The sequence below is a fragment of the Anolis sagrei genome, chromosome 1 (genome assembly GCF_037176765.1).
Source record: "Anolis sagrei isolate rAnoSag1 chromosome 1, rAnoSag1.mat, whole genome shotgun sequence".
NCBI classification, from domain to species: domain Eukaryota; kingdom Metazoa; phylum Chordata; class Lepidosauria; order Squamata; family Dactyloidae; genus Anolis; species Anolis sagrei.
Genome location: NC_090021.1, coordinates 280,006,015 through 280,023,106, shown reverse-complemented (window position 1 = coordinate 280,023,106; position 17,092 = coordinate 280,006,015). Strand labels below are relative to the sequence as shown.

Genomic DNA, 17,092 nt, shown 5'->3' with positions numbered 1-17,092 from the left:
CCAGAGCTATAGCTGTGGAAGTTGTGGCAAAAGCAGCCAACAGTATTGTAGCATTAAAATGGAGTTGGGCCTAAGCACACAGGATCTATTCTGTGAGTTTGTGTTTAGAACTAGAAGCAACCAGATCCTGATGCAAAAGGGATATATGGTTAATTACAGAAAATTCTGTAATTTTCTGTAATTTTGATTTTATACATTTTGACCATATTTATATTCCCATAATCCTTCTACATAAAACTCTACTCCTGGGGTGCATCTGCATCATGACTGAATGCTATTGAATATTGGGAGTTGCAGTTTTACAAGATCTTTAGGCTTCTCTGACAAAGACTGCTGGTGCCTCACCAAACTACAACTCCCAGGATTCCATAGCATTGAGCCATGGCAGTTCAAGTGATGTCAAACTGAATTAATTCTACAGTGCAGATGCTTACTGATTTCAGCAACTGTAATTTGAGGCAGGGTGAAGTCTGAAGCATGCTGTTCTAAAAATGGAGTCTGAGTCTTGAACAAGCCCATGTGTCATATCAAAATCCATAGCCCAGCCCTGTTCACATGGTCTGCAGCCCCTCCCACAACAAAGAGTTAAAGTAAAAGTGCATACCAACACACATATATACAATACAGTAAGCAAATGAATTATATACGTAACAAATAACCAGTGGAGGCTTGAAGAAGGTTGCTGTTTCCAACATAAATTGCTACTAACCGCCTTAAGGGATATGTTGGAGGTTCAAAGTGCCTATCAGTCTAATCAGCATGTGTCATATACACTCCTGTATATGTCAGCCTCATGAATAAGTTGAGTACAGGTTTTGGGGCCAAAATTATGGATTTTGATATGACACATGGATAAGTCAAGAAAAGTATAAATGCCACCTCAGCCGTTCCTGCCACAGCCATGTCTCCTTCCAGGCATTCAAAAGGGCCAAAAGTGGCACCACAACAGAGAGAGTAAAGGAAGTCGGTGCTTCTTTTAGGTTCTACTCAGACAAGAGGATGATTCCTTTTTGGATAAGAGTTAAAGTATAGTTCTTAGACTGACTCAGGGAATAAGTCAATCCAGGTTTTCTAGACTTATATATGAGCATATATTTTTACCACTTAAAAAAAATGTCACCTGCACACAAAAAGAAAAGAGGATCTTGAATTTTAACTACATAATCAACTATCAGTTTGTGATATGTTTATTTGTATGCCTCTGTAGAAAGAGCAAAGTGGGAGTGAATTAACTGTATGAAACAGCATGTCTCATTCGCAGCAAGCCAATATTGCTGGCACATTGTTATGTTTGGATGCAGACAGTCTTTTAATCAATGGGGGAATTTTAGAACTGTGAGAATTGTGTCTAACTATACACCAATTGGCATACTGTTTGAAAGCCCTTATAATCTAATGTGTAATGCCCCCCCTTTTTTTCTTTTTCTTTTTTCTTTTTTGCAGAAATGAGACAAAAACTGAGACACGGCCAGAGGTTGATGTCTGGGAAATTCTTCGGAAAGCTCCTCCATCAGAGTACGAGAAAATCGCTTTCCAATATGGCATTACTGACCTGCGAGGGATGTTAAAACGACTAAAACGTATAAAGAAGGAGGAAAAGAAAAGCACATGTAAGCGATTTTTTTTTGTTTTACTTTATCCTCATGGTTTGGCATCATTTAATAACTATTTAATAAAAGGGATTTTAAAATGTTCCACTACAATTCAAAAAACAGCATTGTTCCACTGGACTTCCTGTGTTCCACTGAAGTTGAGAACAGAACAAAAGACTGAGAAGTGGACATTTAAATAAAACTATGTAACAAAATTTGAAATATTTTCTCTTCCTGGTTTAAAAGTGTTTTTTCCTGTTTCATTGTGCAGTACTTCCTTTGAAAGTAATTGTTATACTCCAGGAACTTTGTTTTTGTGGTTGTCATTTTTAATCTTTCAATGTGCCATTTTAAACCTTTCGTATGCCATTTTTAACCTTTTGTGCAGACCGCAAAAATGAAGTTTCTATAATTTAATAAACATGTTCCGTGTTTTTATGACAGAAGCAATTAGGAAATTACATTTATAACCAATTTAAAACAAAAATCATGTAATAGTGTAATGTGTAAGCTAGGCAAAGTTTCTGGCACCAGGCATAAAACTTTTCTATCAACTCTGGCATATTACAGATTGATTAGGTAAGTATTTTTATTAGGTAAGTATTTTTATTATTGCAGATTGATTAGGTAAGTATTATTTATTTATTTATTATTTTTTATTTTATTTTTTTATTAGGTAAGTATTTTTGAAACTAATTTTTCTTTTGGTAAGAAGAGCAGACAAAAGTAAGGCGAGGACATTCCAATTATAACAGAAATCCATTGACCTGACACTGGATTTTACCTATAGATTTTTGCTGTCTTTTAGTCCGTGGCTGCTATGAAAGCTGTTGGGAGAATGTAATTATATTATTAACAGATAAAATAATGATGTCTGTTGTACACCACCCAAGAATCTGATGGATTAATGTTTTGAAATAGCTCAATTAATTTTTTATAAATAAATGATCAGAAGTATTTAAAATGAATATGCAAATGAGACCTAAAATATAGCAGGACTCTTTTATTCCTAGGGCCTTTCCAGACAGACCCTATAACCCAGAATCTGATCCCAGATTTTCTGCTTTAAACTGGATTATATGAGTCCGCACTGCCAGATAATCTGGAATAAACAGAAAACCTGGGATCAGATCCTGGGATATAGGGCATGTCTGAAAGGGCCCTCAGAGTTACAGATAAAAATTAGCATTATTTGATGAGGGGAATCCTTATTGCGCAAATTATTTTCTCCCTAGCTTTTCTGAAGCGATTGGATCCTGCCTACCAGGTAGACAAAGGACAGAAGATCAAGTTGGTGGTTGAACTTGCTAACCCAGATGATGAAGTGAAATGGCTAAAGAATGGGCAGGAAATTCAAGTGAGTGGCAGGTAAGAGAAGTAGAATTCTAATGAATTATTAATGATATTGTAGAAGGTAGCAATTCTGATTACCACCAAGAGAGGCAAGAGAGAAATGGAGCATATTTTCAGAAAAGAACAGGGAAAGAAAAACAGCAAAGACTTTATCAGGGGATGGGGAGGTGAGGAAATAATGTTTGTTACCATGTAAGTGATTAATACACAGCTTTTCATTATTGATTTTTATCCTCCTTCCATTCATTCTCTCCACTTGGAATGGAATGCCACCAACATTTGCTTCTTTAGCAAGTAAGTTATCAAAATTATACCTTCCTGTTTATGATCTAGTCAATTTTCCTTCCTTATAACAAAATGACAATTCTATAATACAACAAAACAATTACTTTAATATTTCTCACAGATTTATTCTCGGTTCTTTGTAGATCATTGCTCCGTATAAGAACTAAGAAGCAACAAAGTTTGGAGAGGGAGGGTCTTCTGGTTCAAGAAATCACTTCTTCTAATGCAGTGGTTCCCAACCTGTGGTCTGTGGACCACCAGTGGTCCACAGGAATGAAATTATGATCAGCGGCCTCACCATTACTACACTGTTGCCTCAAAACCACATCGCAATCGGAGCAACTGGTGTCGTGAAACCCTCTTCTAGTGAGAGGCAACAGGGATGGATGTCAGGAGGGGAGAGGCTGACTACCCACAAAAGATGACTACTACCGCATCTGCTCTAGATTATTAAATATGGTTTTCTGTTGGCGAGCAGATGGCAACTACTGGATGGCATATGTTCTGTATCAGAAACTAGAGCTGATTTGGTCTATCCAATGCAGTTTTCTAAATCATAACCAAACTGAATCTAAAGTTGACCAAAAACTGATTTGTAACCCTTTTGGTACTAATGTTGGAGAGTGGTCCCTGGTCAAGTGGTCCTTGGTCAAAAAAGGTTGGGAACCATTGTTCTAATGGAATGTTTTCGAACTAATTATGTTTGCTGCATAATTAAAACTGAGTCACTAAGTTATTATAGCATTTAAATTACCTTTAATTTATTGCACTGTTTGTAAAGAAACTGTATGACGGTTGTTCAGGTTGTCACCACTGTAATTTATTTTACTCACACTCCAAGAGGTTAAAAGGAAACAATAAAGGCTCAGACACACCTTTAATTTTCATAGTCCTGGTGGTTGGCTGGACAGCCCAAAACTCTTCCACTTTTCTGTCATCATCAAAGACAGGATGTTTGATATACAGGTACCTCATCCATTGGTAATACATGTAATTTCTATTTGCATTTCCTTAGGTACATTTTCGAGGCTCTTGGAAATAAGAGAATTCTGACCATCAACCATTGTTCCCTGGCTGATGACGCAGCATATGAATGTGTGATTGGCGAGGAAAAGACTTTCACAGAACTTTTCGTTAGAGGTAGGCATAGCATAAATTATCATCATTGTTGGATCAAATTTTGATAAACCCAGATTCAGATCTAAATATATATCCTGTTTTGACCTTGAATATTTTCAACACAAAAAAGATTCATCTCAGAAGGGTAAGAACAGAAGAGTCTGAAAAGATAGCCTGCCTTTGTCTGTCTGTACTGTTATTATTTCCCAAGTTGGGTTTCTTACACAAATATGCCTCAGTTAATGAAGTAGATGTATTCTTGGGCTTAATTTTTTTAACAGAAAATCGAATAACAGAAAAAGAAATATCATGGAAAGGATGACAAAAGAGGAAAGCAGCTCAACATGCAGGGAATAGAGAGAGAAATAGTGGAACTGAACAACTGACTTCATAAATAGTACCATTTTGGCTTCTTAGATCATGGTCTGTAGTTTCATGAATATGGGCTTCTGGCAAGGTTGCACTTCACAGCAGTTGGCAGAAATGTTTTTGCAGAATCTCACAAACCTGATCAGGAGGGCTTTGAATTAAGTTATATGAGGGCAGGAGACGGTTTTCTTGAGGGCAGGGATTCATCAAGTGCTGGAGATAATGTCCCAAACGATATAGAGAGAACTGGGCAAATAATACAAGAACTCAACAGTAGAAGGAAACAAATCTTAAATAAGCAGCTTGGGGGAATAACCCATGCCCCATAAGGAATGGCTTAGGGAACTGGGTATGTTTAGAGATGACATGATAGCCATGTTTACATACTTGAAAGGATATCATATTGAAGATGGAGCCAGTTTGTGTTCTGCTGCTCCAGAAACTAGGACACAGAGCAATGAATTCAAACTGCAGGAAAATAGATTCCACCTGAACATGAGTAAGAACTTTCTGACAATAAGAGTTGCTTGATAGTGGAATATCTTGGAGTGTGATGAGGCATGCCTATAGTATAGGAGGATAAAATTATCACATAGCTATGCATCTCCATCCCAAATTTGATTCAAAACCTCACTGAGATGTTCAGATCTACCATCTTTCTGCTTACCTGCATAGGTTGTGATTAACCTAATGGATCTTGGAGGCATGGAGCCAATCAGACTCTTTCTATTTTCACATGTTTTGAGTAACAACTCCCAGAATCCCTAACTATTGGCCATGTTAGGTGTCGGTTCTGGAGATTTACACCCAGAACATTTAAAGGGCCAAAGCTTTCCTAGTTCTGCCTTATAGCACTTACATTGAACTCACTTTGAAGTTTCAGCCCAATTCTACTTGTGCTGAAATGCATATCCCATTTGAAGTAACACATAAACAGTAGTTATCTTCAATGCACACTCTAATGCAGGTCTTCTCAAAAGTTTCCAGATTTAGCAGTCTACACACTGTCTTGCTAAAGAAAGAAAATATGCCACACAGATTATCAATAAACAGCAAGATGTTTACTCTTTGTAATGCAGAGCAACATATCTACAATCATGAGATCAGTTGCATTGACTCACACAATGCCCTTTTTGAGAGATTCAAATGGTCTTTTAGTGTCCATGTGGAAAACTTCCTTCCTGCAGCTCATGAAGCAAGAACAGTCTCCCCCCCCCCCCATCTCTCTCTGTAGGCACCTGCACAGCTCAAGCCTAAATATGTTTCAGTTGCTGAAACTCCTAGGCTCAGCTATCTCCCTGGATGTGGTTTGCATTTCCAGTTAACACACACACTAACTAATTTCTTATATGACCTAACATAAGATACCTATAAATCAAACACTGCCGACCTCATCAGATGGTTGCCGACATTGGTCTGGTTCAAAGGGGGGCGTGAGGAACCTGGCACCCCATGCCTCATATCACCCAACTCCAGCTGAGGGCAATCAGATGGGGGGAAATGTGAGTGCACATGGTGCATGCATTCTATGGCAACACGGGAGCTCTCCCGTGTTGCCCTGCCGGTGACATGCTCTCCACCCACAGAGCTAGCGCAGCATCATGTGATCGGAGCCGGCCTGCTCCATAGATGACCTGGGCTCAAATTAGCACATGCCACCAATTTTAGCCCTTTGTGATGAGGTGGTTGCTGTTAATCAGAATTTGCAAGGCATGCACAGGTGGAAATTAAAATGACAGCAAAACCCATTTCCATATCTGAGTACATGACATAGGGCAAAAACAGAACAGCTACCCAGGGCTCTTGGGTGCTAGTGCCTGTTCCGAATTTTAACTTGGGTTTAAGCAATATGAGAGACAAACCATGAAAAGCATAACTTTTGTGGGAATCTAACGGATAGGAAAAGGATTTGCCTTACTAGATAAACGTGTCCATTTAAGGGGGAAAAATCTGGAGTGGGAAAGGTCTGGGACTCATTCCAATTCCTCCTCCATCTTTCCCTCTTATTGTGAATAAAGTAATGTCTTTCATTTGGCCAGCCTCCTCTCCTTCTGTCCCTCTGAGATGTCCCTCTGCTTTGTGCCAAAATCATATCAATAGTTTTAGGGGAAAAACAGAGTCTCTTATATGATAGAGATTATATTAAAATGTGCCAAATTTAAGATCTATAGTTACAAAGGAAAAGGACAAACAAGAGCAATCGTTGTTTTATAGTTTTCTATATGCAGCAATTTATTCTAATAGTTCCACATCCATCTGTGAGGTAACCATTAGAAAGTTCCATAGGAGTGCAGGTTTCTGTCATTTCCTGAAGAAGAAAATACATTTTACTACAGCTCCATGTTGGTCAGAAGACTGGTTACCTAAGCATGCAATTGTTTAGCTCTCAGCCTATCTAAACTTTCTAAAACCATCACAATTTCTTTAGAAGATTGGCACCTCCCAAGGGAGGGAAGATTAGTAGTTTTCTAAGGAAGTACAACACATGTTTTATTCTTCTCTGAATTTAAGTTTCTTTCTCGTTTCTAGAGGCTCCCATCCTGATTACTCGTCCTTTGGAGGACCACCTGGTCATGGTTGGAGAAAGAGTGGAGTTTGAAGCTGAAGTATCAGAAGAAGGGGCTACTGTGAAGTGGTACGCAGAGCAAACAAATATACTGTGAAATTAGGAAGAGCACAATTTCCCAGTAGATATTACCAGATGAAACATTTATCCTTCAAGGTTCCAAAGATGGAAGCAGTCTCACAGTTAATAAGTCTGAATGCATTTGATCAGGGCCTGGAATGCTACAGCTCTCCAGATGTTTTGAATTGCAGTTCTTGGCATGGGGTTGGACTGGATGGCCCATGAGGTCTCTTCCAATTCTATGATTCTAGTTCCCAGCACTCCTCAGTATAAGTTATGCTGAAGAGGGCTACATGACTCCCACTGCTGCTATGGTTAGTTCCAACTTGAGTAGACTCATCAACACAGTAAGATTTGCCTATGTGTTGACTCACAATTGATTCAATGGGTCCAATCTGATTGGGGAAAACAAGTAGAATATAGGCCACAGTGTGCTGCTTTATATCTCTTCCCTCTCCGCAAAATGGTGATTTAATCTTTTTTCCATCTTTTTTTATTTAAACCCCACCCCCATCCCATGAGATCCCATGTGCCAATGGGTTAAACACTTGTGCCAGCTGAACTGCTGACAGACAGGTTGGCGGTTCGAATCCAAGGAGCGAAGTGAGCTCCTGTCTATCAGCTCTAGCTCCCCATGCAGGGACGTGAGAGAAGCCTCCCACAGGATGGTAAAACATCAAACATCCAGGAGTCCCCTGGGCAACATCCTTGCAGACTGCCAATTCTCTCACACCAGAAACGATTTGCAGTTTCTCAAGGAGAGTTTGGTTTGTTTTTGTTTTTTAAGAATCTTTATGGTGAAAGAATTGGAAAGAGAAAAACAGATGATGTGGAATGATGAATGCTGATTCAAATCTTGATAAGGATTCTGTGTGCTTCTATTAAAGGAAAAAGGGTACAAAACTACCCGTTTTATATTTAATGTGCCATATAGTCAGATCCTTACAAAAAAGTCTGAAAAAGATATTATAACACACCCAAGTGTGTTATAATTAGTAGATGAATAATGGAAAAATCATTACATTTCTCAAGGTGAGAAAGGAAGTCAGTTACATGATCCAGTTTTCCTTTATATTTTGTTTTAAATGCATGTAGATCTGATATTTGCTACCCCCATCAACATTTTCCAGAAGCTCTCCATGTTGGAAACAGCATTTACATAAACACCATTGCTTCTGAACCAAAAGACAATTGGTGTATTTTGCTTCAAGTTTTGGGGTTGTCGAAAGCCGGAATAAGAGGAATTATTCTACCCTTGATAGTACATTTTTTCAGTCATCAAATAAACACAGGGTTCAGAAATTGCCCAGTTCTGTTGACCTAGAAATACAAATAAGAAGACTTGAAGGGCATTTGTGAGTGAAAATCAACATGGGGAAGCAATATACTTCATTATTCTCTTTCACACCCATCCACTTTCTGTGAAGGTCCACCAGTTCTTTCTCAGTATCTTTCTTAAGTTTTCACACTAGAAGAAGTTTGAGGACATAGGGGGAAAACTATTTAGGTGAAGTACTCTGGCAGGAAAAATATTCCACCTTCCAATTCTGCCAACACATCCCACTCCTGATTAACTTTTAATTATGTAAGTATTGGAGATAATGGTTGCACTTCAATGGCTCCAATCCTCTCAGCGTAGCGTAAATATCTGCAGGTGGAGATATGCTGCATGAGCACTATGAAAGCCCAGTGAGAATTTCAACCTTTCACAAACATATCTATGATTAGGTGTTCTTGTACAAAATGTAATAGATTATGCACAACCTCAATGAACAATATACCAGCTGCAATGCAATGCATAATGTGAAACTGCAACACAGTATGCAATGCACAATATCATAGAATCAGAAAGAGGCTACAGGGGCCACCCAGTCCAATCCTCACCATGCAGGAAAAGCACAATCAAATGGCCATCCAAAGCCTCCAAGAAAGGAGCCTACACCACACTCTAAGGCAAAGAGTTCCACTGTTGAACAGCTCTTATGATCAGTAAGTTCTTCCTAATGTTCCTTTCCTGTAATTTGAACCCATTGCTCCAAGCCCTAATCTCTAGAACCACAGAAAACAAGCCTGACCCCTCTTCCTTATGACATCCTTTCAGACATTTAAACATGGCTCTCATGTCTCCTCAACCTTCTGTTCTGCAGGCTAAACAGACATAGTTCTTTAAGCTGCTCCTCATAGGGATTCATGGTCTCCAGACCTTTAATCATTTAGTTGTCCTCCTCTGGACGTGTTCCAGTTTGTCAATATTCTGTTAAACTGTGGTGTCCAGAATTAGACACAGTATTCCAGGTGAGGTCTAACCAAAGCAGAATAGAGGGGCACCATTATTTTCCTTGATCTATTTTCCTTTTGATGCAACCCAAAATTCCATTGGCTTTTTTAGCTGCTGTATCACATTGTTGGCTCATGTTCAACTTTTTGTCGACTTAAGACTCCACAATCATTTTCCCAAGAACTGAGCAAAGATAAAGCATAGAGGGACATACACATTTCCACTTATGCTGCTATTAGCAGAATACATATGTCCATTGCACTGTGGTGACTTTTTGGCCCTCCATGTGTCATATGACTTAAACATGGGTATGCTTCCAACTGGATGCCAACCAAGATGCTTGCCAGTACACTGTGTAGTTGCAACTCAAGTGTCAACAAGCATCTATTTCAGGACATACAATATCATTTGTGAAACCAGTTTTTCTTACCTCCAATATTTATATCAATGTTTTTTTAGTTCTGTTTATTTTTTTATTAAAGAGGTGCAGTGCCCTTTCGTTGTAACAAGAAACATGTTTATCACCTTCCTCCATGACAACACATCACCATTCTGTGTATTTAACAATCTGTTCATTTCTGCATGCTTTGTATGCATCCCCTTTAGAGTCTGAAAAAAGACAAACACAAATGAACTACATCCCCACATGTGAATTTACTATAACACTCCGGTAGGCAACATGCCATTTTTTCACCATTTCATTTCAGAAATCAAAGGGAAGGAAAGATTTAAAGCTGATCTTTACAGCTAGTGACTATCTACAGATTACATTTGTGTTTATATTACACTCCTGAAAACATCACTCAAATAATGTATTGTCGAAGACTTTCATGACCGAAATCACTGGGTTGTTGTAGGTATTTCGGGCTGTATGGCCATGTTCTAGAAGCATTCTCTCCCGATGTTTCGCCTGCATCTATGGCTGACATCCTCAGAGGTTGTGAGAGAATGCTTCAGAAACATTACCATACAGCCTGAAAAACCTACAACAACCCACTCAAATAATACATTTGTTGTTCAGCATTCATTTTAAGATGTCTAGAGTTGTCTGGATATGTGGGCTGTGTGGGTGTATAGGGGTGTGGGAGTATTTAATTCTTTCCAAAACACAAAGCAGCTGCCACTATCTGATCTTGTGGCTCATAGCGACTCCTTGAAATGTAAATGCTTATTTTAGAGTATTGATAGCTCCGGAATAGCCATCAGACCAGGGTGGAGCGCAGCTGTCTCCAGTTTTCAATGAAGTCAGAAGTGAAGGCAAGAACTCTCAGATTTATAGCAAATGACTAAAATAGTGCCTTCTATGATGGGAATCATATAGGCTCCATCATTGTAGACCTGCTGGAGAGAGGTAAAAATATTATATCCTACATGCCCTTTGTTTTTTAAAGCTGTCTTTAAAAATTGTATTCAACTTATTTTCAAAAATTGGGTTTATCTATTTTATGTATTTTCAAGACCTAGTCGGCATGATCATCAAGTTTGCAGATGACACCAAATTGGGTGGGAATGTGTGCCGTCGCGCCTGGGGGCTATTATTCTTAATGAAGGAGGGATGGACGTGGCACCTTCCCCCCAAGGGATTGCTTCTTGCCCTCCTATAGGAAACTGGAACTCCCAAAAACCCAAAACGCTGTATGTGACGGCGCGAGTGGCGCCACCTATATATAAAACTGTTAATTGTAAGATGTAAACTGTTGTATCATGTTTAATCCTGCCCCTTTTGCCATGTTTTTGTATATCTGTATGCATTGGTTACTTGTAGCTGTCAATCAGCACTGTTTGGCTCCACCTCTTCCTGCAAGAGGGGAGAACTTCCTCTTTCTTTTCATTCTACCAAGAGAGTTTCTGCAACATGGACGTGAGTAACAGACTTCATCTTTATGGGACCCTGTAAAGTTACCTCTTAGCAGCAATTCTAAGGTTTTACCCCTGGGACTCATGCTGAATGTCCAGATCATCCTGGACAACTACTGAGGAGACCCAGGCGCCTTCAAGCCAGTTCTTTTGGCATTAGAGGAAGATCCTGCATCTTCAAAATAGGCCATTTGAACTGGGGCTGCGATTTTGCTCCGGCATCGCCAGCCATTGAGGAAGAGGAAACCTGGTGAGGCTTCTCAGCTTCTAAACCCTTGAACTCAGTTTATTGCATTGAAGAAATGACTTTGTGACAAATAAAACTTGTTTTGAGTTATTTACATCGTTTTGGGTTCTTGGGAGTTCCAGTTTCCTAAAGGAGGGCAAGAAGCACTCCCCTGGGGGAAAGAGGTCACGTCCATCCCTCCTTTGTTGAGAATAATAGCCCCAGGCGCGACGGCACACTGTAAATAGCTCAAAATAAGTTTTATTTATCACAAAATCATTTCTTCAAAGCAATGAGCTGGAAAACTTTAGAGGGGTGAAGAAAAACATACGTTACAGTCTCAATTAGTCCTGGGTCCAAGGGGTTTGAAGCTGAGAAGCCTCACCAAGTTTCCTCCTTCCTCAATGGCTGTGGATGCCGGAGCAAACCACAACCCCAGTTCAGATGGCCTATGTTTTGAAGATTCAGGATCTTCCTTTGGTGCCAAAAGAACCGGCTTGAAGGTGCCTGGGTCTCCTCAATAATTGTCCAGGACAATCTGGACATAAAGCATGAGTCCCAGGGGTAAAAAACCTCAGAACTGGTGCTAAGAGGTAACTTAAATCAGGGTCCTTTAGAGTCAGGTCTCTTACTCACGTCCATCTGGTACGATCTCTGATGGCAGAATGAAGAAGAAGAAAAAGGAAGTTCTCCCCTCCTGCAGGAAGAGGTGGAGCCAAACAGTACTGATTGACAGCTACAAGCAACCAATCCATACAACTATACATAAGCAGGGTAAAAGGGGCAGGATTAAATACGGAACAACAATTTAAATCTTACAACTAACAGTTCTATACATAGGTGGCGCCACTCGCGCCATCACAGAGAGTCAATACCCCAGAAGATAGGAGCAAAATTCAAAATGATTAGAGAGATGGGCCAAAACTAACAAAATGAATTTCAACCGAGACAAATGCAAGATACTCCACTTTGGCATAAAAATGAAATGCAAAGGTACAGAATGTGGGATGCCTGACTCAACTGCAGTACGTGTGAAAAAGATCTTGGAGTCCTCGTGGACAACAAGTTAAACATGAGCCAATAATGTTATGTGGCAACGAAAAAGACCAATGAGATTTTGGCCTGCATAAATAGGAGTATAGTGTCTAGATGCAAGGAAGTCATGTTGCCCCTCTGTTCTGCCTTGATCAGACTACACCAGCAATACTTTGTCCAGTTCTGGGCACCACAATTTAAGGGAGATGTTGACAAGCTGGAATGTGTCCAGAGAAAGGCGACTAAAATGATCAAGGGTCTGGAGAACAAGCCCTATGAGAAGCAGCTTAAATAGTAGGGCATGTTTAGCTTGCAGAAGAGAAGGCTGAGAGCAGACATGATGAAGGCCATGTATAAATATGTGAGGGGAAGTCATAGGGAGGAAGGAGCAAGCTTGTTTTCTGCTGCCCTGGGGACTAGGATGTGGAATAATAGCTTCAAAGTACAGGAAAAGAGATTCCATCTGAATATTGGGAAGAACTTCCTAACTGTTAGAGCTGTTCAGAAGTGGAACTCTCTGCCCCAGAGTGTGGTGGAGGCTCCTTCTTCGGAGGCTTTTAAACAGAGGCCGAATGGCCATCTGTCGGGGGTGCTTTGAATGTGATGTTCCTGCTTCTTGGCATTGGGTTGGACTGGATGGCCCACGCGGTCTCTTCCAACTCTGTGATTCTATGATTCTAGTCAGCTGAATGGCAAATGCAATAAATAAGGAAATCACCATGACAAGTAAATTAATGAAAAATTGTGAAAATACCTGAGGATTCCAAAATGAATGCTTGTCAAAACTAAATTTAAAATCACCACTAAGAAATTAATATTACCTTTAAAAACGGAAATGCAAAACCATAAAATCTTTCCTGTTCCAACAATTCAGGGCCAAGCTAGATGTTTCCTCTGTCCTCTTTTGAATTGGTTATTTGTTAAAAACTTAAAACAAAAAAATCATACAATTTCTCCTGGAATACCTGGTTTTTTCTTTCACAAATACCAACACAACTCCCTAATTCCAAAAAAAAGAGTGGTGGTAAGACAGTACTACTACTACTAAGAACAACAACAACAACAATAACAACAACTTTGGTTTTCTACCTCGTCTCCATCTCCCCAGATGAACTCAGGGCAGTTTACATATGGCACAAGCTGCTGAGACAAAGCATAAAATAAACACAAAGTACAGTACAAAGTAAAAACTATAGCATATAAAAATAGCAATCTAAAACTCAGAACAACACGCCGTGATCTACCACAAGACATGGCCAAACTGTAAACGAGGCAAGGGAATAGGACAGTGCAAATTGTAGCTAAGGAACAGGGCATGGGATGAAAGTGCAGTTCTATGTCATTGATTGTGGACCATTGGGGCTATCAAGGCTTTGCTGTTTTTGCAGAGAGTTCCTATTTGAACTCTCTATAGGAGTTATCTTAATGGAAACATTTCCTCCACGCAAATAAAGGAGAAAATGGATGATTGGCTGTTTGTCGGAAACAAATGATGCTCAATGGCAAAACAAAGGTTACATATAGTTTTATGTAATTGTATGCATGCTCTTTATTTTTACATTACTGTTCTGTTTGAATTTCATCCACATAATTCCTTCTGATTCTTTCTTCTTGTTGTTATTAACTGTAATCGAATCATTAAATCAAATCATGCCCATCTTACTTATGAAGAAGTTGAGAGAAAATTGGTTAAATTAGAAATCACACAGTGGAAATCATGCCAACATTATGTTAGTTATTATCAGCTCAACAATATTTGATATCCACAGGGAAAAAGATGGAGTGGAGCTTACCCGAGAAGAAGCATTCAAATATCGGTTCAAAATGGATGGGAAAAAGCACTACCTCATAATTAATGAATCTACCATGGAAGACAGTGGACATTACAAAGTGAAAACTAACGGTGGGGAATCTGTTGCTGAATTGATTGTCCAAGGTGAGATTTGAGTATTGATGCATTAAGAACTTTTCTTTGGATTTGTGTATAAGGGCTGGCAATAACTCTCTCGGTAGAGGAAGAAGAAGAATGGCTGGTACTGAGATCACTAATTGTAGCTAATTACACTGGCCTCCAAGAGCCTATTATGGGGATTGTTAGGCCTATGGGCCGGATGTAATAGATATCCTGATAACAACAGCTGCCTGCTTATCAAGTCTTGTTAAAGTCCCACATGCTGTGGGTGTCTTCCTAATTCACCTTTTCCCCAAACAGTGTCTTTAGCCCTTTCCTTTTGTAAAAGCAACATCAACAGTGCCAGTGTTTGGTTGACCTCTGACCCTCCAAATTTTCAATTTCAGAGAAGAAGCTGGAGGTGTACCAGAGCATTGCTGACTTGACAGTCAAGGCACGGGATCAGGCTGTATTCAAGTGTGAGGTTTCTGATGAGAACGTGAAGGGCATCTGGTTGAAAAACGGGAAGGAGGTGATCCCAAACGAGCGGATTAAAATCTCCCATATTGGCAGGTAAGTTGTGCTTCACAAAATAATGCAAGCCACTTAATTTTGTTTTGTGTCAGTTGATATATGCTAAGAGAAGGCTATTCTGTTCTGGTTTTAGTTACAAATAGATGATACGGTTCTTCGTATGGGGCAGGATGGTAAATAAGAGTTCTCCCCATACTTCAGTTCCAAATGAGAAAGATGTTGTGTGTTAGTTGTGAATATTTGTGTTTACGTTGTGGTTATGCTCTGGAGAATGTTGGTATGCATATAAAAATGTTGACAATCCTAGATGAATGTCATGAAAGTCTGAAAACGTATAATACATTTCTCTATCTTTTATATGTGAACCATATCAAGTGTAGATTGCTGCCAACAATAACCAGACATGCTTTTGAATTTTCTGACATTTTTATAATTTTGTTGAAGACTTTCATGGCCAGAATCACTGGGTTGTTGAAAGTTTTTCGGGCGGCATGTCCATGTTCTAGAAGCATTCTCTCCTGACGTTCTGCCTGCATCAAATGTTCTGCATGGAATTCTCAAGATATCCCTATTCAAAATGTGAATATTGACATTTTCCAGATTTTGGGGAATTGTTCTCATATGATCACATTTGAGAATGTGCTCCTTTAAGAAACATTGTAGTATACTTAGGGGTCAATCCAGTCCACAGCTGTATATGGAGAGATCTCCATAGGACACACCAGGACCCCATCCTCCATTCCTAGCAAGCCAACATTGACACTATGCCAGACCATGATAGACTATGGGATGTCTCTTTGCACGCTGAGTGTTCTACCCCTTCTACTAGGCCAATAAAACCGACTCTTTAGTTTAGTTGAACAGACTAGAGAGCAAAAGACTGGCCTATTGGAGGTACACAGAGACACCTCCCATTTTGGGCTTATATAGTGCTTGGACAGGGTTCTGTGTAGCAAATGGAGATCCCTCCAGATTCTATAGCTGCAGTGGACTGAACTGAAAATCCCCACTAATGGTTTAATATAAATCAAGTGATAGTTCCTGTCAAATGTCTGTGTAAGTATTTGGGTTGTGTTAGATGGGTGTCATTGTCTTTGTGCTTACTGAATGCAATACAATTACACTTGTATTTTCAGAATCCACAAGCTAACCATTGATGATGTAACTCCACAAGACGAAGCTGATTATACATTTGTACCAGAAGGTTTTGCATACAATCTCTCAGCCCATCTGCGTTTTTTGGGTAAGTATTCTGGAACCTGCTTTCTAATACCTATTAGAAATTCTCTTGTTTTGAAATAAAGATACTAAGGTATTGTAAGTCCATGCCATAAATGAAAATAGTTTCTTGTATTGTATGAAGAAATAGGAGAATTTCTTCTTGCTGATCTCTGAAAGTTAAAGGAATATAACTGTTAATACTAGTTCATAATAGCTTCCTTTTTAAAAACTTTTCACAGTTCAAATTAGCTTACATAAAGTATTTATGTTGTCTGTAGATCAATATACAAAATGTAAGTTATCATATTGCTATGTGTACCAATATTATCACCTACATATTGCAAGTAGCAGGAGAGATGAGTATGTACAATAGTAGCATTTGCAAAGATAGCTAATCAGTTCTGGATAAAGTGAGATTCATCAAGAGACTGGCCAGCCATTATTCTATATAGATCATATTTGAAAATATTATCCCTGCCTTGGAATGGGACTCTATATTCTGACTGGGGAAAATTTGTCATTATTCAAATAATGGCAGATTTGAATCAGTTACTCAGTTCACTACCTATACATGGAAAGATTTTAATACACTATAACAGGGCCCATATCTTATGTGTGAATATATAGGCATCATTTCCTTATTATACAGAATGGAGTCACTTTGACCGGCCCAACCATCTCCACTTTGTCAAGAAATATGATTAAT

The 17,092-nt window shown here is 39.2% G+C and overlaps 1 protein-coding gene across 1 annotated transcript in view; it reads left to right on the top strand.

Moving 5' to 3' along the window:
* The window catches only part of MYBPC3 (myosin binding protein C3), a 95,139-nt gene that overhangs the window by 36,855 nt on the left and 41,192 nt on the right, over positions 1-17,092 (top strand). Inside the window, exons 11-17 of the mRNA XM_060763136.2 lie at positions 1,444-1,610; positions 2,828-2,960; positions 4,246-4,370; positions 7,248-7,353; positions 14,510-14,676; positions 15,039-15,204; positions 16,302-16,408. Of these exons, the coding sequence (XP_060619119.2) occupies positions 1,444-1,610; positions 2,828-2,960; positions 4,246-4,370; positions 7,248-7,353; positions 14,510-14,676; positions 15,039-15,204; positions 16,302-16,408 (971 nt within the window). The remainder of the gene's footprint in view (positions 1-1,443; positions 1,611-2,827; positions 2,961-4,245; positions 4,371-7,247; positions 7,354-14,509; positions 14,677-15,038; positions 15,205-16,301; positions 16,409-17,092) is intronic.